Source organism: Coregonus lavaretus, assembly GCF_964263955.1.
Source record: "Coregonus lavaretus genome assembly, chromosome: 25".
Taxonomy (NCBI): domain Eukaryota; kingdom Metazoa; phylum Chordata; class Actinopteri; order Salmoniformes; family Salmonidae; genus Coregonus; species Coregonus lavaretus.
Window position 1 is genome coordinate 3,969,936 of NC_140012.1, and position 21,528 is coordinate 3,991,463.

The following is a 21,528-nucleotide window of genomic DNA, read 5'->3' on the forward strand; positions in this document are numbered from 1 at the left end:
TGTGAAGCTTTTATTTGGGCTGCAACTTCTGAGGCTGGTAACTCTAATGAACTTATCCTCTGCAGCAGAGGTAACTCTGGGTCTTCCATTCCTGTGGCGGTCCTCATGAGAGCCAGTTTCATCATAGCGCTTGATGGTTTTTGCAACTGCACTTGAAATGTTCTGTATTGACTGACCTTCATGTCTTAAAGTAATGATGGACTGTCATTTCTCTTTGCTTATTTGAGCTGTTCTTGCCATAATATGGACTTGGTCTGTTACGAAATAGGGCTATCTTCTGTATACCCCCCCCCCACCTTGTCACAACACAACTGATTGGCTCAAACACATTAAGAAGGAAAGAAATTCACACAGAAGGCCCACCTGTTAATTGAAATGAATTCCAGGTGACTACCTCATGAAGCTGGTTGAGAGATTGTGCCAATAGTGTGCAAAGCTGTCATCAAGGCAAAGGGTGGCTATTTGAAGAATCTCAAATGTAACATATATTTTGATTGGTTTAACACTTTTTTGGTTACTACATGATTCCATATGTGTTATTTCATAGTTTTGATGTCTTCACTTTTATTTTACAATGTAAAATGTTTTACAAATAAAGAAAAACCCTTGAATGAGTTGTTGTGTCCAAACTTTTGACTGGTAGTGTAGAAGCAATAGTAATTTTTCATACTTGGGTCGTCCTACTTTTATCTGGTTTCATCCAAATATCATCCAATTTAATGAAAAACATGATTTTGACTGTTCGGGGACCTGTCATCAACCATTATTTTTGTTGGTTTTGAGGGCATTAGGGCAAAACATATTGATAATATCTCTGCTCTAAACTCGTTGCCTTGGTCGTCTTAGCAAAATATAAAACAAACATTTAGAAAGTCTATCATTTAGGAGGGGTAAAGTGTTCATAACATCATCCTCTGACAAGTGGTGGATTAGTGTTCCCTCGAGAGAACAAATTTGTTTATTTAATGCTTTTATCAAATGTATTTATAAATACCCTTGAAGCTCCATTGTGGCTAACCTGGAATAGGAAGAGCCAGGCCTCCCCCTCAGTTGATCCACCTCCAGCTGAATCCTCTCCAGCTCGGCTATGAGCTGGTCCTGGGAGAGAGAGATGGGAGCACAGTACAGGATGACATTATATTCCAGCAAAGAAAACGTCCTACTTGTTTACATGCATCTATTTCCCTATTAAAATATCTAAACAAAGAACGGATACAGAAGCAGGTAAGAATAACTAAAGTACAGACAGAACTGACAGAACTACAAGATCACAGAAGTATTTTTCTGTTAGCAAAATCAAAATATTGTTATCAGTGCAGAGCAGTGTGACTGGTCTCCAGTTCTTGCAGCAAAACAGATAAACCCTTGCGATGATAGATTAAATTACATATTGAGACCGGGGAGGGTAAACTATCCACCCTAGTATCCCAAAAAGGGTTTGCAAAAGTTAGTGTATAGCCCTAAAGGCAACCACTGAGTAAGTCCAAAGTTTTAAATCAGTATAAAGTCCTGCTGATGTCCTCATTCCATGTATCGACAGATGTAAAGTACAGCAGCAATGTATATATTGAAATCTGATGAACTGGATACAATAAGGGGAAGATATGTACCTTGTTTGCTAGAAGATCATCTTGGATTTTCTTCATGTTTGCTAACTCCTCTGACAGTGCATTCTATAAGAGTAGAGGAGTGATTATGCCAAGTTTACTCATGTTTGCCGTTTATTGTGTTGATCAAAAATACTTACTGATTATTGATGGCAATATTAGCTTCATTTAGCATATGGTTAACAAAGCGTTATAGTACCTTCTCCTCAAGGGCAGCCATTCTCTCTTTGAGGTGAAGCTGCAGTCGCTCATTGGACTCAGACAGTAGCTTGTCCACCGTATCCGAGAGGCGTTTGTTGTGTTCGTCATTCATTTTCTCTCTCTGCCTTGCCTGAAACAGACAAAATTACACAGTGAGGGTCAAGGTAGAGAAAAGATATGAAGGAAAAAATTAAGAAGAAGCTGAAGAAACTGTGCGCTTTTGGGTAGCAATAAGAGTTCATGCAGTTCATAAAGATAGGATTGGGTTTTAATTGATTGGCCAAAATGGAGGGTAAGGAACACATTGTAACACTTTACCACTTTAGCAGGTAAAATATAGCCGGTATAATGCTTGTTATAAGCATTTATGAAACATTATAACAGACCAAGGCATTTTTAAATCAAATAATTCTAGTAAGTTGAACTCAAAGTCAAGTTAAGTTATGATAACAAATTAACTTTTTTCCTAGCTTGTTCTACTGCAGGTGGATTTTTTAAAGATTGTTTTTAATATCTGTGTTTTTGCAGGTACATTGAGTGATTGATTAATCTTATGCTACACAAAGATAAATAACATACATTTTTCTAAACAAATCCAGTCATTTAGTTAGAATTTTTGCACCCTTTACTGAAATGGATGTTCAAGTTTAAATGGCTTAGGTAATCTCCTCCCACTGTTCCTAACCCTGGCAGTCATTTTGAATTTGTGAATAAAAATGTCAACTGTTGGATATCCTAACTAGGAATGGCACATCACTTTGCAAGCCATCATAATGTGACTTGCAGGTAGTGTTGTAGTGATTGGAAACCAACGCTTTCTGAAGGCTTCGGCGCTTTAACCAAATTATGCAGAAAAACGGTTCATTACTCAGAGCTTCATTCTGTTCACAATGCACATAAGTGACATCTGCTGGTCAGCAATAAATAGCAGCTTGTGATTATCAGATAGATGTTTTTTTCTCCATTGTTTTCATCAAAACGTCTTGACGCAATTGTAAGTCGCTGGCTATAGTAGCCTATAATCAGTTGGAATAACAGGTATGCATCTTACATCACGCTTCCTCTTATTACCTACAAGTTTACTATCTTTCAAAAACAGTATCTATGACATTATTTAGGATGCTTAACACAGACTATACTAAATATAACATATTATTTTAACAACAGTGCTGAAAGTGTGGTTTCACATAAATCAATTCAACTTAATTCGACCTCATACCTCTCACGTCCCTGAATGTTCCATAGTTCACTACTCTACCTGCTAAGCTACCCGTCAAGTGACATTTTTCGTACAAAATCCTAACTACACTGAACAAAAATGTGAACGCAACAATTTCAAAGATTTTACTGAGTTACAGTTCATATAAGGAAATCAGTCAATTGATTAGGCCCTAATCTATGGATTTCACATGACTGGGAATACAGATATGCATCTGTTGGTCACAGATACACTACATGGCCAAAAGTAGGTGGACACCTGCTCGTCGAACATCTCATTCCGAAATCATGAGCATTAATATGGAGTTGGTCCCCCCCATTTGCTGCTATACCAGCCTCCACTCTTCTGGGAAGGCTTTCCACTAGATGTTGGAACATTGCTGCGGGGACTTGCTTCCACTCAGTCACAAGAGCATTAGTGAGGTCGGGCACTGATGGGCGATTAGGCCTGGCTCGCAGTCGGCGTTCCAATTCATCCCAAAGGTGTTTGGTGTGGTTGAGGTCAGGGCTCTGTGCATGCCAGTCAAGTTCTTCCACACCGATCTCAACAAACCATTTCTGTATGGACATCGCTTTGTGCACGTGGACATTGTCATGCTGAAACAGCAAAGGGCCTTCCCCAAACGGTTGCCACAAAGTGGAAGCACAGAATAGTCTAGAATGTCATTGTATGCTGAAACGTTAAGATTTCCCTTCACTGGAACTAAGAGGCCTAGCCCGAACCATGAAAAACAGCCCCAGACCATTATTCCTCCTCCACCAAACTTTAGAGTTGGCACATTGCATTCGGGCAGGTAGCATTCTATTGGCATCCACCAAACCCAGATTCGTCTGTCAGACAACCAGATGGTGAAGTGTGATTCATCACTTCAGAGAATGTGTTTCCACTGCTCCAGAGGCCAATGGTGGCGAGCTTTACAACACTCCAGCCGAGTCTTGATATTGCGCATGGTGATCTTAGGCTTATGTCTGGCTGCTCGGCCACGGAAACCCATTTCATGAAGCTCCCGATGAACAGTTATTGTGCTGACGTTGCTTTCAGAGGCAGTTTGGAACTCAGTAGTGAGTGTTGCAACCGAAGACAGATGATTTTTCCGTGTTATGTGCTTCTGCACTCGGCGGTCCCATTCTGTGAGCTTGTGTGGCCTACCACTTCTCGGCTAAGCCGTTGTTGCTCCTAGACCTTTCCACTTCACAATAACAGCACTTATAGCTCTAGCAGGGCAGAAATTTGACAAACTGACATCCTATGACGGTGCCATGTTGAAAGTCACTGAGCTCTTCAGCACGGGCTATTCTACTGCCAATGTTTGTCTATGGAGATTGTATGGCTGTGTGCTGGATTGTATACACCTGTCAGCAACGGGTGTGGCTGAAATAGCCAAATCCACTAATTTGAAGGACTTTTGGCCATGTAGTGTACCTTAAAAAAAAAAAGTAGGCGTGTGGATCAGAAAACCATTCAGTATCTGGTGTGACCACCATTTGCCTCATGCAGTTCGACACATCTCCTTCGCATAGAGTTGATCAGGCTGTTGATTGTGGAATGTTGTCCCACTCCTCTTCAATGGCTGTGCGAAGTTGCTGGATATTGGCGGAACTGGAACATGCTGTCGATCCAGAGCATCCCAAACATGCTCAGTCTGGTGAGTTTGCAGGCCATGGCAGAACGGGGACATTTTTAGCTTCCAGGAATTGTGTACAGATCCTTGCAACATGGGGCCGTGCATTATCATGCTGAAACATGAGGTGATGGCGGCAGATGAATGGCACGATGATGGGCCTCAGGATCTCATCACGGTATCTCTGTGCATTCAAATTGCCATCAATAAAATGCAATTGTGTTCGTTGTCCATAGCTTATGCCTGCCCATATCATAACCCCACCGCCACCATGGGGCACTCTGTTCACAACGTTGACATCAGCAAACCGCTCGCCCACACAACGCCATCTGACTGGTACAGTTCAAACTGGGATTCTTCCGTGAAGAGCACACATGAGATCCAGCATGCCAGTGGCCATCGAAGGTGAGCATTTGCCCACTCAAGTCAGTACCGACATCAAACTGCAGTCAGGTCAAGACCGTGGTGAGGACGACAAGCACGCAGATGAGCTTCCCTGAGATGGTTTCTGACAGTTAGTGCAGAAATTCTTCACTTGTGCAAACTCACAGTTTCATCAGCTGTCCGGGTGGCTGGTCTCAGACAATCCCGCAGGTGAAAAAGCTGGATGTGGAGGACTGGTGTCGTTACATGTGGTCTGCGGTTGTGAGGCCGGTTGGACGTACTGCCAAATTCTCTAAAACGACATTGGAGGCAAATTAATATTCAATTATCTGGCAACAGCTCTGGTGGACATTCCTGCAGTCAGCATGCCAATTGCACGCTCCCTCAAAACTTGAGACGTCTGTGGCATTGTGTTGTGTGACAAAACTGCACATTTTAGAGTTACCTTATATTGTCCTCAGCGCAAGGTGCACCTGTGTAATGATCATCCTGTTTAATCAGCTTCTTGATATGCCACACCTGTCATTTGTATGGATTATCTTGGCAAAGGATAAATGCTCACTAACAGGGATGTAAACAACATTTCTGGGATCTTTTATTTCAGCTCATGAAACATGAGACCAACACTTTACATGTTGCGCTTATATTTTTGTTCTGTGTATATATGTATGTACTGTGTCCATTAGAGGTCGGTGTTTGAAAGTAGCTTGGAATCGAAGAAAGCAGCAGAACCACGGCGAAATCAGTGGAATCTCACATTTTGCATCACATGGTTTGAAAAAGCATGTGATCAAACAAAGCTTCAGATGTCATTGAATGTACTTCTGATAAAGTTATATATGCATCGGCAAACTGCTTCGAAGTTAGCTGCTTAGCGATTTCTACGCATGCCTCTGAGCTCCGGTATCAAAATTAACATAAAACGTAACATCAACAGTACATTTCCCTGGTTTTCCAGAAATCCCAGTTGGAAGATTCTGGGAATTTTTGTATAGTTACCAGAGTTTTGCAACCCTACTTGCAGGCCTGATGTGGCCTGTAAACAATGATTTTCAGGCAACTGTATTAGGATAAAGCGAGGCCTCAAAATAAGGCCTTATGAGATATGTATTGTCATAAAGAGTTATAACATTCACCTAAGAACTCTCTTGGTAAGGCCACAGGACTGAAAATGAACGAATTCAACAACCATGTCTCTATCACTAACAAATACAGTCATGGGTGGTAATTCTGCAATTCACTTGAAAAGGCAAGCTGATACAACTCAAATCTGGACCCCCTACAGCACGTGTCAAACTCATTCCACGGAGGGCCGAGTGTCTGCAGGTTTTCGCTCCTCCCTTGATTGATGAATTAAGGTCACTAATTAGTAAGAAACTTCCCTCACCTGGTTGTCTAGGTCTTAACTGAAAGGAAAAAAATAAAAACCAGAAGACACTAGACCCTCCATGGAATGAGTTGACACCCCTGCCCTACAGGGTCACATCGACTATCGATTTGAGTAATGACTCCAAAACTGTAACTGTAACTGTACTCAGATATATTTAGTGCAACAGGTTTCCTAAAGAATTGGGAGTAATGACAGCACATTGGGGTTTACAGTGTATAAACAAGTACTGCATTATTACCCTTTGCAACTCCTGATTCCTCTCTTCAAGTTGTGCCTCCATCTGTCGTAGTCGCTCCTCAAAGTTTCCATGGCGTTCCTCTGCCTAAATAGAAAAGATAGAGAAAGTGTCTGAACATGAGATCAAATATAAACTCAGACTAACACAAGGACAGATAGATGGGTTGCCAATAGGAGGACAACTCAGGTCATACAGACGGACGGACGGTAGAAAGTGGAAAGAGACAGACAGACAACCAAACAGTTTCACAGACAGTCAGACAGATCCACATGAGTAAACAGAACAAACAGTGTGAACTTAGACATCCAGTACAGTACCTTGTTGAGGGCAGCCACTCTCTGGGCGAGCTGGGCCTCAATCTCGGGCAGTGTCTCGGCCCTCTGCAGGGTCTGCTGGAGCTTCTGCTTGGCGTCACCCAGACGCTCCTGGAGCTGCCTGTTCTTCTCCTCACTCTTACAATATACAGGACGAGAAAGAGGGAAGAGAGCGGATGAAGTCAGGGATATTTTTATACACTGCACTACAATCCAGGTCTGAGTCCGAGAGCTGGTTTTCTGGACCCGGATTAAGTCTAGCCCTGGACTAACATATAATTTTAATGGAGATACTCCATTGAGAATTACTTAAATCGAGGTACAGGAAATTGGCCCTAAGAATCTGGCCCTAAGTATTAAAAGACAATGCTAATCTGGATATAACCTACTCATTTGTACAGGGTTATTGTACATCTATGTAAGCCACCCTTGTAGTCGTTTGTTAACCATTACCTGTCTGTGCAGTGACTCCTTGCTGGCCAGCTCATTCTCCAGCTTGTCTTTGATGTCATGTAGAGAGGTTGCTTCCCTCTGAGCACTGAGGTACCTGCAAACAACATGGTAAGAAAGGTAGATAACACCAACGGTGAACATTGGTCGAGCTGATGACCGGCAGCAAGTAATGTCAACGTTAACGCTAACAAAGCTTATTTGGCACGGTAGGAGTGTAAACGTTTTTCACCAATATAAAGGTGCCTAAACAACGTTTATGTGCATTTATGCTCCACTACATCCCTGACCATTAGTTATGCACTCTTCACTGTATGTGCAGTATGCAGACACAAGCCAACTATTGCAGTGTGCTGTAACGTTTGAAAATACCCAGGCATTGAGTTAAAGACGAAAGGTGCGATGTACAGGTGTTGTGACACGTTGGTGACAGCTTTTCAGATAATGAGGGGAAAACCTGGTAGTTTGGCACCATTGCACTGTAAAAGGGGAAATGAATAGTCACACAAGCCAGTATCGTTCTGCAAATAGAGGGTTACCTGCGTTCTAATGTAGTGATCCTCTCCTCCATATCCTCCCTTTGGCACAGAGCCTGAACGACACAGAAACGTAGTGAAGCATGGTTAATCATCCAAATAAACATATGATTATACATTACACATTGTGAATATCACAAACCAAAAATGGTAACCTAAACATTTAACAGAGTATGTGCACATTCATATGAATTGACTATTCATTATCACATTTGTTCAGTCATTTAATATGTGCACAGCTCCTCTAGTCTCTCTTGTCACCTAGGGCTCGTCTTACAGCTACTCTTTCTTTCATATTCAATATTAATTTACATGCTTAATAGAGTACAAAAGGTACAACTTTAGTAGAGGAATCACAATACAGACACTCATTTGCAACATAAGTAGCTAAATAGGCCTTTATTATGCGTCATTAATCCTGAGTGGCACAGATGTCAAAAGCACTGTGACCGGGAGCCCCATAGGATGCTGCACAATTGTCCCAGCGCCGTCCGAGGTAGGAGAGGGTTTGGCCGGGGGGCTTTCCTTGGCTCATCACGCTCTAGCGACTCGTGGCAGAGTCGGGCGCCTTCAAGCTGACTTCTGTCGTCAGTCGAATGGTGTTTCCTCTGACAAATTGGTGCAGCTGACTTACGGATTAAGCGAGTAGTATGATAAGAAGTAGTGTGGCCAGGCAGGTCATGTTTCGGAGGACGCGTGACTCGACCTTCGCCTCTCCCGAGCCCATTGGGGAATTGCAGCGATGTGCCAAGTATGCTTGTGGCCATACCACCCTGAACATGTCTGATCTTAGTAGCTAAGCAGGGTCGGGCATGGTAAGTACTTGTTAAAAACTCGTTTTTCAACCAATCCACAAATGTCTTGTTAACAAACTATAGTTTTGGCAAGTCGACTTTGTGAATGACACAAGTAATTTTTCCAACAATTGTTTACAGACAGATTATTTCACTTATAATTCACTGTATCACAATTCCAGTGGGTCAGAAGTTTACATAAACTAAGTTGACTGTGTCTTTAAACAGCTTGGAAAATTCCAGAAAATGATGTCATGGCTTTAGAAGCTTCTGATAGGCTAATTGACATAATTTGACTCAATTTGAGGTGTACCTGTGGATGTATTTCAAGGCCTACCTTCAAACTCAGTGACTCTTTGCTTGACATCATGGGAAAATCCATAGAAATCAGCCAAGACCTCAGAAAGAAAATTGTAGACCTCCACAAGTCTGGTTCATCCTTGGGAGCAATTTACAAATGCCTGAAGGTACCACGTTCATCTGTACAAACAATAGTACGCAAGTATAAACACAATGGGAAACACGCAGCCTTCATACCGCTCAGGAAGGAGACACGTTCTGTCTCCTAGAGATGAACGTACTTTGATGCGAAAAGTGCAAATCAATCCCAAAACAACAGCAAAGGACCTTGTGAAGATGCTGGAGGAAACAGGTACAAAAGTATCTATATCCACAGTAAAACGAGTCCTATATCGACATAACCTGAAAGGCCGCTCAGCAAGGAAGAAGCTACTGCTCCAAAACCGCCATAAAAAAGCCAGACTACGGTTTGCAACTGCACATGGGACAAAGATCATACTTTTTGGAGAAATGTCCTCTGGTCTGATGAAACAAAAATAGAACTGTTTGGCCATAATGACCATCATTATGTTTGGAGGAAAAAGGGGGACGCTTGCAAGCCCAAGAACACCACCCCAACCGTGAAGCACGGGGGTGGCAGCATCATGCTGTGGGGGTGCTTTGCTGCAGGAGGGTCTGGTGCACTTCACAAAATAGATGGCATCATGAGGAAGGAAAATTATGTGGATATATTGAAGCAACATCTCAAGACATCAGTCAGGAAGTTAAAGCTTGGTCGCAAATGGGTCTTCCAAGTGGACAATGACCCCAAGCATACTTCCAATGTTGTGGCAAAATAGCTTAAGGACAACAAAGTCAAGGTATTGGAGTGACCATCACAAAGCCCTGACCTCAATCCTATAGAACATTTGTGGGCAGAACTGAAAAAGCGTGTGCGAGCAAGAAGGCCTACAAACCTGACTCAGTTACACCAGCTCTGTCAGGAGGAATGGGCCAAACTTATTGTGGGAAGCTTGTGGAAGGCTACACAAAACGTTTGACCCAAGTTAAACAATTTAAAGGCAATGCTACCAAATACTAATTGAGTGTATGTAAACTTCTGACCCACTGGGAATGTGATGAAATAAATAAAAGCTGAAATAAATCATTCTCTCTACTATTATTCTGACATTTCACATTCTTAAAATAAAGTGGTGATCCTAACTGACCTAAGACAGGGAATTTTTACTAGGATTAAATGTCAGGAATTGTGAAAAACTGAGTTTAAATGTATTTGGCTAAGGTGTATGTAAACGTCTGACTTCAACTGTATAGCTCCTGATCCATGATGAATATAACTCATAAATGCATATTTTCCCGAAATTCATACCAGGCATTTCAATGCTCTGTGCATTGAGATATTTGCATTGGATGCACATAGTGGGATAGAACAGTAGCTTAAACAGAGAGGCTTCGGGAACTGATATAATCTAAGGCAGGGGTGGGCAGCCGATTACAAATTATTATTTTGTGTAAAAAAGAAACGCTCCAGGCCTTACTTGAGCATCTAAAACTAGATAGAAAGTATGTAGAAATGATCAATACTGATGTGGCCCTCGAGCCAAAAAGGTTTTCCCACCCCTGACCAAAGGCCTTGGCCAGGAACAGATTGGCCCGACTGACCTCCTTCACGTCCCTCTGGAGCTTCTGATTGGCCTCCTCCGACTTCGTCACCTCCCTCCTGGCGGCTGCAAGCTGTTCCTCTATTTCCCCAACCTGACGTGACATGAGGAAGAGCAATAAGATGATAAGGGACAATAAGGGACTATAACAGGACAGAGGGCCTTTATGAGTGAAGCCGTGAAGCACTGGTTTGGGTAGAGGCAGGTTTATGGCAATTATATAGAAAAGACTGTCATGTACAATGATCAGGCTGTGTGGTTTTTGACTGTCCACAAGAGGGAAGAAGGTAACTGGTTTTAAGAATCTTCATACACCCCCCAACCTAATCTATTTTTCTTTATCTTTCTTCTCTTTTCTCTATTTCACTCTCTCTCTCTCACACAATATTGTTGGGAATGGTTCATAACAACATAGGTTACATTAAGATCATAATAAACTACACTGTAAAATAAGTCCTGTAAAATTAAAGTAACATACTGGCAGCAATTGGCCAGTAAGTTACTTTAATTTATTCTACAGTACAGCTACTGTAATCCATTTAACGGTACCACAAATATTACTGTAATCTAATTTACAGTACCAATTACAATTACAGAATATTACTGTAATTACCCAGTGACATATTAACCAGTGTTCTAGTATTTCAGAAACGGCCGGCCTCCTGGGCTTTTCACATACGACAGTGTCTAGGGTTTACCAAGAATGGTGCGACAAACAAAAAACATCCAGTCAGAGGCAGTCCTGTGGGTGAAAACAACTCTTTGATGAGAGGTCGAAGGAGAATGGCAATAATTGTGCAAGCTAACAGGCGGGCCACAAACAGGCAAATAACGGCACAGTACAACAGTGGTGTGTAGAACGGCATCTCGGAATGCACAACTTGTCGGTTCTTGTCACAAATGGGCTACTGCAGCAGACGACTACACCGGGTTCCACTCCTATCAGCTAAAAACAAGAAGAAGCGGCTCCAGTGGGCACACGATCACCAACACTGGACAATTGAGGAGTGGAAAAACATTGCCTGGTCCGACGAATCCCGGTTCCTGTTGTGTCATGCTAATGGCAGAGTTAGGATTTGGCATAAGCAGCATGAGTCCATGGCCCCATCCTGCCTGGTGTCAATGGTACAGGCTGGTAGCGGTAGAGTAATGGTGTGGGTAATGTTTTCCTGGCACACGTTAGGTCCCTTAATACCAATTCAGCAACGTTTCTATGCACCGAAGAATTCAGGCTGTTCTGGAGGCAAAGCGGGGTCTGACTCGGTACTAGATGGGTGTACCTTCCAGCACAATAACTGATATTTGGTGTTTTATATCACTTGCACTTTAGGCCTTAACAAAGGCTTAGGGAACCACTACCACATATTAGCTAAATTCGTACAGCATTCTCACTAACAGGTGCAACAAATATAACCTCTTACAAGACACACCTCAAAATATGTTAATGAGACACTAGTATTCAAAAGGTTTTTGTCGCTCCAAAAATACAGTATGGTACTGCATTCTGAATTACAGAAAATTAATGGCAGCGATTTTTCAGGACAAGGTTGGTAGAAATCCTTAAAATACAGTATATTACTGTTTTCTGTTGGGGTACAGCATTCTCACGGATGCAACAAATATAGCCTCTTACAAGGCACGTCTTAAAGTACATTAATGAGCCAGAGACTCTTTCCCCGCCCTCAACATTTTCCCACAATGCACCATAATGAATTCTGTAAAACACATTTAAGGTATTTTACTGTGCATTCTACAGTGTTTCACTGTTAAAATTACAGAAAAGTCTTACAGAGTAGGCAATGCATACAGTGAGGGAAAAAAGTATTTGATCCCCTGCTGATTTTGTATGTTTGCCCACTGACAAAGAAATGATCAGTCTATAATTTTAATGGTAGGTTTATTTGAACAGTGAGAGACAGAATAACAACAAAGAAATCCAGAAAAACGCATGTCAAAAATGTTATAAATTGATTTGCATTTTAATGAGGGAAATAAGTATTTGACCCCCTCTCAATCAGAAAGATTTCTGGCTCCCAGGTGTCTTCTATACAGGTAACGAGGTGAGATTAGGAGCACATTCTTAAAGGGAGTGCTCCTAATCTCAGCTTGTTACCTGTATAAAAGACACCTGTCCACAGAAGCAATCAATCAATCAGATTCCAAACTTTCCACCATGGCCAAGACCAAAGAGCTCTCCAAGGATGTCAGGGACAAGATTGTAGACCTACACAAGGCTGGAATGGGCTACAAGACCATCGCCAAGCAGCTTGGTGAGAAGGTGACAACAGTTGGTGCAATTATTCGCAAATGGAAGAAACACAAAAGAACTGTCAATCTCCCTCGGCCTGGGGCTCCATGCAAGATCTCACCTCGTGGAGTTGCAATGATCATGAGAACGGTGAGGAATCAGCCCAGAACTACACGGGAGGATCTTGTCAATGATCTCAAGGCAGCTGGGACCATAGTCACCAAGAAAACAATTGGTAACGCACTATGCTGTGAAGGACTGAAATCCTGCAGCGCCCGCAAGGTCCCCCTGCTCAAGAGAGCACATATACAGGTCCGTCTGAAGTTTGCCAATGAACACCTGAATGATTCAGAGGAGAACTGGGTGAAAGTGTTGTGGTCAGATGAGACCAAAATCGAGCTCTTTGGCATCAACTCAACTCGCCGTGTTTGGAGGAGGAGGATTGCTGCCTATGACCCCAAGAACACCATCCCCGCCGTCAAACATGGAGGTGGAAACATTATGCTTTGTGGGTGTTTTTCTGCTAAGGGGACAGGACAACTTCACTGCATCAAAGGGACGATGGACGGGGCCGTGTACCGTCAAATCTTGGGTGAGAACCTCCTTCCCTCAGCCAGGGCATTGAAAATGGGTCGTGGATGGGTATTCCAGCATGACAATGACCCAAAACACACGGCCAAGGCAACAAAGGAGTGGCTCAAGAAGAAGCACATTAAGGTCCTGGAGTGGCCTAGCCAGTCTCCAGACCTTAATCCCATAGACAATCTGTGGAGGGAGCTGAAGGTTCGAGTTGCCAAACGTCAGGCTCGAAACCTTAATGACTTGGAGAAGATCTGCAAAGAGGAGAAGGAACAAAATCTCTCCTGAGATGTGTGCAAACTTGGTGGCCAACTACAAGAAACGTCTGACCTCTGTGATTGCCAACAAAGGTTTTGCCACCAAGTACTAAGTCATGTTTTGCAGAGGGGTCAAATACTTATTTCCCTCATTAAAATGCAAATCAATTTATAACATTTTTGACATGCGTTTTTCTGGATTTTGTTGTTGTTATTCTGTCTCTCACTGTTCAAATAAACCTACCATTAAAATTATAGACTGATCATGTCTTTGTCAGTGGGCAAACGTACAAAATCAGCAGGGGATCAAATACTTTTTTCCCTCACTGTACATGTAGGCTACATTCTCTCTCTCGCTCTCAAACCCACCTGTCGACACATAAGGGCCAGTCTCTCTTTCAGCTGGGAGAGCTCAGCTCTTTGGCGTTCTATCTCCGTTTCTCTCTGTCTGTCAATCTCACCATCATCCAATCCAGAAGAAGGTCCATTGGGTAGGCGCTGATGTCACCGGTGACAATGGTTTTCGAGAAAGGAGATCGATGGGAAATGAGATCAATTAGACCCATCATCATACTGTTGAATATCAAAGAGACACATCATAATACCCATATACTATATACTGTAGTACTGTTATTAACTTTTGGACGCTAACAAACACAAACACTAGAACCAACGTGCATAAGTCCCCCCTTACATCTTTCCCGCCGTCCGACCCTTGTTGCCGTCTTTTAATTTGGTCTCTTAAAGAGATTACCTGCAAGAGAGGTAAATGACGAAAAAATTGAGTGAATGCATTTGTATCTTTCTTATTGTCAAGAAATTGAGATATAACATGCTTTAATAAAACATCTGTATCCCGTATGGCTTTTACCTCTTGTGCGGATGCTTGTAGTTGATCTTCCAAAAGGGTCACTCTCTCAAGGGCCACACGGAGTCGCTCTCGAACCTTAGGGGCCAAAAATAAGAGATGAATAAGAAACGCTGAGAAATGTGTCTGTCTGGATCCTTTCAGCAAAACAATAAAGCGACTGTAGAAAGCTACAGTAGCTGCTTATGAGTGGGATGGAGACCCCAAAATGGGAGCCTGGTGGCCTGGTCGCCCACCTTCTCATCCAAAGCCTTGTGGTGTTCAAACAGGGACTTGAGGGCCTTGAGAACCTCCACTTCACTGGAGACACCTGCCGGGGACTGGGCCTGCCTCTTCACCACTGTCATCCTCAGACTGCGCTCATGACGGGACACAAGACACTCCAGGTGCTCTAGTAACAACTATATGGGAGGGGAGAGGACAAGAGGGAAAGATGAAAAGAGAGAGAAAGAGAGAGGGGGGAGAGAGGAGGAGGATGAGACAGGCAGAAAGAGGCAGATAAAGAGTTTGAGGGAGAGGTGGAGAGAGAAAGAGAGAGAGGCAGAAGAGTTAGAGACGCAAGGAAGGGATGGAGAGAGGCAAAGGAAAGGAGAGAAAGACAGGCAGAGTAGGAGGTGGAGAAAAGAGAGTGGAGAGGAAAAGGGAAAAAGGAGGAGAGAGAGAGACAAGAAAGGTTTAGAGGGAGTGGAGAGGAGTGGAAGAGCATAAGGTAGCAGAAAGAGAAGGGGGAGAAACGTGGAGAAAAAGGAGAGGGCAGAGGGATGATATGAGAAAATGTGAAAGTGTGTACTAGGGAGGAGAAGAGTGAGTAATAGAATCAATACCTCAACTACGATGGGTAAGAAAGAACAAACACAACTGCTGTGAAAGTGCTGAGGAGTAAAATGACTGATAAACATCTTACACGTGTGTTGTTTCTCTCCGCCTTGAGCTCAGAAATCTCCTCTTCCCTCTCCAGTAGCTGATCCCGGCAAACATTCAGCTCCTTAGTCAGCACAGCAAACTCCTGCAGAACCCCCAAGCAACATAACATTCATGAACAATATGGACGACTTGTAACGTGCTCACATATAATCAATCAATGTAGATGCAATATTACAGGAAATATACTGTAATCAGCAAGGTGTGCAACCAACTCTGAAAACACACATACGCATGTACAGTACACACATACGCATGTACAGTACACACATACGCATGTACACACATGCTGAAAACACACATGCACGCACGCACACACACACACACACATACACTTACGTGCAGACATTGAAGCAGTAAGCAAGCATAATAATCATGTACTGATTCACTGACACCCTTTACTCTGCAGTGACACTATCAGGCTGTGAACTTCAAGGATTACATCACTGAGTTACACAATGATACTGCACTAACATGCACTGGAAAGACAAGAAACACTCACAGCATTGATATGCCACTTACAATGCTAACTGGAAACACACTGTCAACAACAGTGTGAGTAAAATATCTTGCCATCACAAGGTAATATGACATGCAACACTTTTGTAATTATTAATTATTCCTTATGTTCCTGAGCCTTCCAAAAAAATTACGATCCCTATTATTTGGAAGAAAAAAGACACCAACAAATTAAGCTTAGTTTTGGCAGCACAAGCTTTAGATTGTTCCTTTTGGAGACACAAGCTTTGGAACCTTCATTTTTTAGGCACAAGCACCACTTGACTACCTTTAAACTGGAGGACTACAATGCCAATATGTTATGCTGCAATGTAAACAATAGTAACAACATGGCATAAGACACACAAAGAAACATACAGTATGAAATGCAATAGGACAGCGATGGTAGTCGGAGATAAGAGAAGGGGAATATACAGATGGTGACACAGTAGGACCGTTGGCACTCTGCCTTCTGGAATTGGTCCTTGTTTGGATAAGGGTCAGAATTTCACTTGGCATCTCTGGTCATTTCTTTTTATGCAATCTCTCTCTCATTCTCACTGTCTGTATCATCATTGAGAGACTAGGGGCTCCATTCAGTAGAACTCTTATTTAAAGAGTAGCATACAAACATACCCTTTATCACACGGTCCAATTCATTGTTGTGTGCTATATACTGTACAGTTCACGTATGCTTTGTTTATGTACGGAATGTGTGTTGTGTACTTGTATGCACACTTGCTAATTCTAATCTAAAATCACAGAATGGTATTGGGGTACCGTTCAAAAATGGTGTTTTCAGAATAAGCTTTGTGTGTGCAGTGGAGGCTCCGTAAAGGAGGAAGGGGAGGACCATCCTACTCAGTGAATTTCATAAAAATAAAAATAGTGAAACATTTAAAAAGTGATCATTTTTAGATACAACTATACAAAATATATTCACATCTCCAAATAACTGATTAAAACACATTGTTTTGCAATGAAGGTCTACGGTAGCCTCAACAGCACTCTCTGGGGTAGCACCATGGTGTAGCCAGAGGACAGCTATTTTCCTTCCTCCTCTGAGTACATTGACTTCAATACAAAACCTAGGAGGCTCATGGTTCTCACCCCCTTCCATAGACTTACACAGTAATTATGACGACTTCCAGAGCACGTCCTCCAACCTATCAGAGCTCTTGCAGAATGAACTGACATGTTGTCCACCCAATCTAAGAATCAGATAATTAATCTAGTACTGAAAGCATAAGCTACAGCTAGCTAGCACTGCAGTGCATAAAATGTGGTGAGTAGTTGACTCAAAGAGAGAGAAAGACAATAGTTGAACAGTTTGGAACAAATTCATTTCTTCAAAAATTAAGGAGAAGCAGCAGCAGAGAGAGCGAGAGAGAGAGCTAGCTTTATTTCGTTGTATTTTCTATTTCAATTTCACTTTCACTTAGCCTACTTAGCTAGCTAATGCAGCTAGCTAATTTAGCCTACTCAAACACCTGGCTCAAACAGAGAGGAATGCTATTTATGTTAGCTAGCTGGCTAAGGCTATCCAACACTGGAACTCTTCCAAGTCAAGGTAAGCTTTTGGTTTTATTAACTGAAGTCCACGTGAAGGGAAAAGGTGAGAGGAGGAGAGAGCTGTTACAACCTGGCTCATAGTTCGTAACAACAAAGGGAGACCACACATGACTTAAATGTAAAAAGGAATACATTTATTAAACTAAATAATAATAAATTCAAAAATGTAACATAAGCTGTGGATGTCTGTAAGATCAGTAGTGTATGCAGTGTGTGGATGAGTGGAGAGGGTGTTGTATGGTGAAAACAGACCAAAAACCCGAAGGTGGTGGAAGCCAGCCTGCCAGTCATGGAGGACAGAGCGTGTTGGCTGATGTGGCCACACTTTATAGCCTGCAGGCCAAGCCTGCACAGGTGCGCCACATCAGCTGACAATCCTCCCAGCTCTGCCCACTGGCCTCCTGCAACAAGCAAACTACCAAACAGAAGATCCCAGCAGACACAGTGGGAGGAATGTCAAAAGCACGTAGATGCGAGAAGGAATTATACAACAAGCAAAGTGATGATGCTGTTTGTATGTGGCTGCTATGAAAGTGAACTGTGTGTGCAGCACAGGATGTTGGTGGCACCTTCATTGGGGAGAACGGGCTCGTGGTAATGGCTGGAGCGGAATAAGTGAAATGGTATCAAATACATCAAACACCTGGTTTCCAGATGTTTGATGCCATTCCATTTACTCCGTTCCAGCCATTATTATGAGCCGTCCTCCCCTCAGCAGCCTCCACTGGTGTGCGGGTGATCAGGGGTGTATTCATTCCGCCAATTCTGTTGAAAAATGTTTCTTAAACGGAAGCAAACGGAATGAAATGGGGATTAACCTACCTGAATTTGTCCAATAGAAACTCTAATTTGCAACTGTTTGGACTAATGATTACACCCTAGATCAGCTAGATGTAGGCAAGAGTGTGCAAGGCGGTATTGAATGTGTCACTGTCTGTCACCTTAATTACTCCAATATGTTTCTAGACCTGTGCACCTACAGTTGAAGTCGGAAGTTTACATACACCTTAGCCAAATATATTTAAACTCAGTTTTTCACAATTCCTGACATTTAATCATAGTAAAAAGTCCCTGTCTTAGGTCAGTTAGGATCACCACTTTATTTTAAGAATGTGAAATGTCAGAATAATAGTAGAGAGAATGATTTATTTCAGCTTTTATTTCTTTCATCACATTCCCAGTGGGTCAGAAGTTTACATACACTCAATTAGTATTTGGTAGCATTGCCTTTAAATTGTTTAACTAGGGTCAAATGTTTCGAGTAGCCTTCCACAAGCTTCCCAAAATAAGTTGGGTGAATTTTGGCCAATTCCTCCTGACAGAGCTGGTGTAACTGTGTCAGGTTTGTAGGCCTCCTTACTCGCACACGCTTTTTCAGTTCTGCCCACACATTTTCTACAGGATTGAGGTCAGGGCTTTGTGATGGCCACTCCAATACCTTGACTTTGTCGTCCTTAAGGCATTTTGCCACAACTCTGGAAGTGTGCTTTGGGTCATTGTCCATTTGGAAGACCCATTTTCGACCAAGCTTTAACTTCCTGACTGATGTCTTGAGATGTTGCTTCAATATAACCACATAATATTCCTTCCTCATGATGCCATCTATTTTCTGAAGTGCACCAGTCCCTCCTGCAGCAAAGCACCCCCACAGCATGATGCTGCCACCCCCGTGCGCCACGGTTGGGATGGTGTCCTTCAGCTTGCAAGCGTCCCCCTTTTTCCTCCAAACATAATGATGGTCATTATGGCCAAACAGTTCTATTTTTGTTTCATCAGACCATAGAACATTTCTCCAAAAAGTACAATCTTTGTCCCCATGTGCAGTTGCAAACTGTAGTCTGGCTTTTTTATGGCGGTTTTGGAGCAGTGGCTTCTTCCTTGCTGAGCAGCATTTCAGGTTATGTCAATATAGGACTCGTTTTACTGTAGATATAGATTTTCGCACCAAAGTATGTTCATCTCTAGGAGACAGAACGCGTCTCCTTCCTGAGCGGTATGACGGCTGCGTGGTCCCATGGTGTTTATACAGTGGGGGAAAAAAGTATTTAGTCAGCCACCAATTGTGCAAGTTCTCCCACTTTAAAAAGATGAGAGAGTCCTGTAATTTTCATCATAGGTACATGTCAACTATGACAGACAAAAAAAGACAAAAAAATCCAGAAAATCACATTGTAGGATTTTTTCTGAATTTATTTGCAAATTATGGTGGAAAATAAGTATTTGGTCAATAACAAAAGTTTCTCAATACTTTGTTATATACCCTTTGTTGGCAATGGCACAGGTCTAAAGTTTTCTGTAAGTCTTCACAAGGTTTTCACACACTGTTGCAGGTATTTTGGCCCATTCCTCCATGCAGATCTCCTCTAGAGCAGTGATATTTTGGGGCTGTCGCTGGGCAACACGTACTTTCAACTCCCTCCAAAGATTTTCTATGGGGTTGAGATCTGGAGACTGGCTAGGCCATTCCAGGACCTTGAAATGCTTCTTACGAAGCCACTCCTTCGTTGCCCGGGCGGTGTGTTTGGGATCATTGTCATGCTGAAAGACCCAGCCACGTTTCATCTTCAATGCCCTTGCTGATAGAAGGAGGTTTTCACTCAAAATCTCACGATACATGGCCCCATTCATTCTTTCCTTTACACGGATCAGTCGTCCTGGTCCCTTTGCAGAAAAACAGCCCCAAAGCATGATGTTTCCACCCCTATGCTTCACAGTAGGTATGCTGTTCTTTTGATGCAACTCAGCATTCTTTGTCCTCCAAACACGACGAGTTGAGTTTTTACCAAAAAGTTCTTTTTTGGTTTCATCTGACCATATGACATTCTCCCAATCCTCTTCTGGATCATCCAAATGCACTCTAGCAAACTTCAGACGGGCCTGGACATGTACTGGCTTAAGCAGGGGGACACGTCTCATACTGCAGGATTTGAGTCCCTGGCGGCGTAGTGTGTTACTGATGGTAGGCTTTGTTACTTTGGTCCCAGCTCTCTGCAGGTCATTCACTAGGTCCCCCCGTGTGGTTCTGGGATTTTTGCTCACCGTTCTTGTGATCATTTTGACCCCACGGGGTGAGATCTTGCGTGGAGCCCCAGATCGAGGGAGATTATCAGTGGTCTTGTATGTCTTCCATTTCCTAATAATTGCTCCCACAGTTGATTTCTTCAAACCAAGCTGCTTACCTATTGCAGATTCAGTCTTCCCAGCCTGGTGCAGGTCTACAATTTTGTTTCTGGTGTCCTTTGACAGCTCTTTGGTCTTGGCCATAGTGGAGTTTGGAGTGTGACTGTTTGAGGTTGTGGACAGGTGTCTTTTATACTGATAACAAGTTCAAACAGGTGCCATTAATACAGGTAACGAGTGGAGGACAGAGGAGCCTCTTAAAGAAGAAGTTACAGGTCTGTGAGAGCCAGAAATCTTGCTTGTTTGTAGGTGACCAAATACTTATTTTCCACCATCATTTGCAAATAAATTCATTAAAAATCCTACAATGTGATTTTCTGAAAAAAAAATTCTCATTTTGTCTGTCATAGTTGACGTGTACCTATGATGAAAATTACAGGCCTCTCTCATCTTTTTAAGTGGGAGAACTTGCACAATTGGTGGCTGACTAAATACTTTTTTTCCCTACTGTACTTATTTTCCACCATAATTTGCAAATAAATTCATAAAAAATCCTACAATGTGATTTTCTGGAAAAAAATTCTCAATTTGTCTGTCATAGTTGACGTGTACCTATGATGAAAATTACAGGCCTCTCTCATCTTTTTAAGTGGGAGAACTTGCACAATTGGTGGCTGACTAAATACTTTTTTCCCCCACTGTACTTGCATACTATTGTTTGTACAGGTGAAAGTGGTACCTTCAGGCATT

The 21,528-nt window shown here is 42.5% G+C and overlaps 1 protein-coding gene across 1 annotated transcript in view; it reads right to left on the reverse strand.

The window, feature by feature from the left end:
* LOC311101089 (liprin-alpha-3-like) overlaps positions 1-21,528 on the reverse strand; it is a gene marked incomplete at its 5' end in the record, with an annotated part of 50,712 nt that overhangs the window by 27,465 nt on the left and 1,719 nt on the right. Inside the window, 13 exons of the mRNA XM_084142145.1 lie at positions 1,019-1,098; positions 1,611-1,673; positions 1,807-1,938; positions 6,661-6,744; positions 6,978-7,112; positions 7,428-7,521; positions 7,964-8,016; positions 10,717-10,809; positions 14,169-14,297; positions 14,494-14,553; positions 14,671-14,745; positions 14,904-15,068; positions 15,572-15,673. Coding sequence (XP_083998271.1) covers positions 1,019-1,098; positions 1,611-1,673; positions 1,807-1,938; positions 6,661-6,744; positions 6,978-7,112; positions 7,428-7,521; positions 7,964-8,016; positions 10,717-10,809; positions 14,169-14,297; positions 14,494-14,553; positions 14,671-14,745; positions 14,904-15,068; positions 15,572-15,673 — 1,265 coding nt within the window. The remainder of the gene's footprint in view (positions 1-1,018; positions 1,099-1,610; positions 1,674-1,806; positions 1,939-6,660; positions 6,745-6,977; positions 7,113-7,427; positions 7,522-7,963; positions 8,017-10,716; positions 10,810-14,168; positions 14,298-14,493; positions 14,554-14,670; positions 14,746-14,903; positions 15,069-15,571; positions 15,674-21,528) is intronic.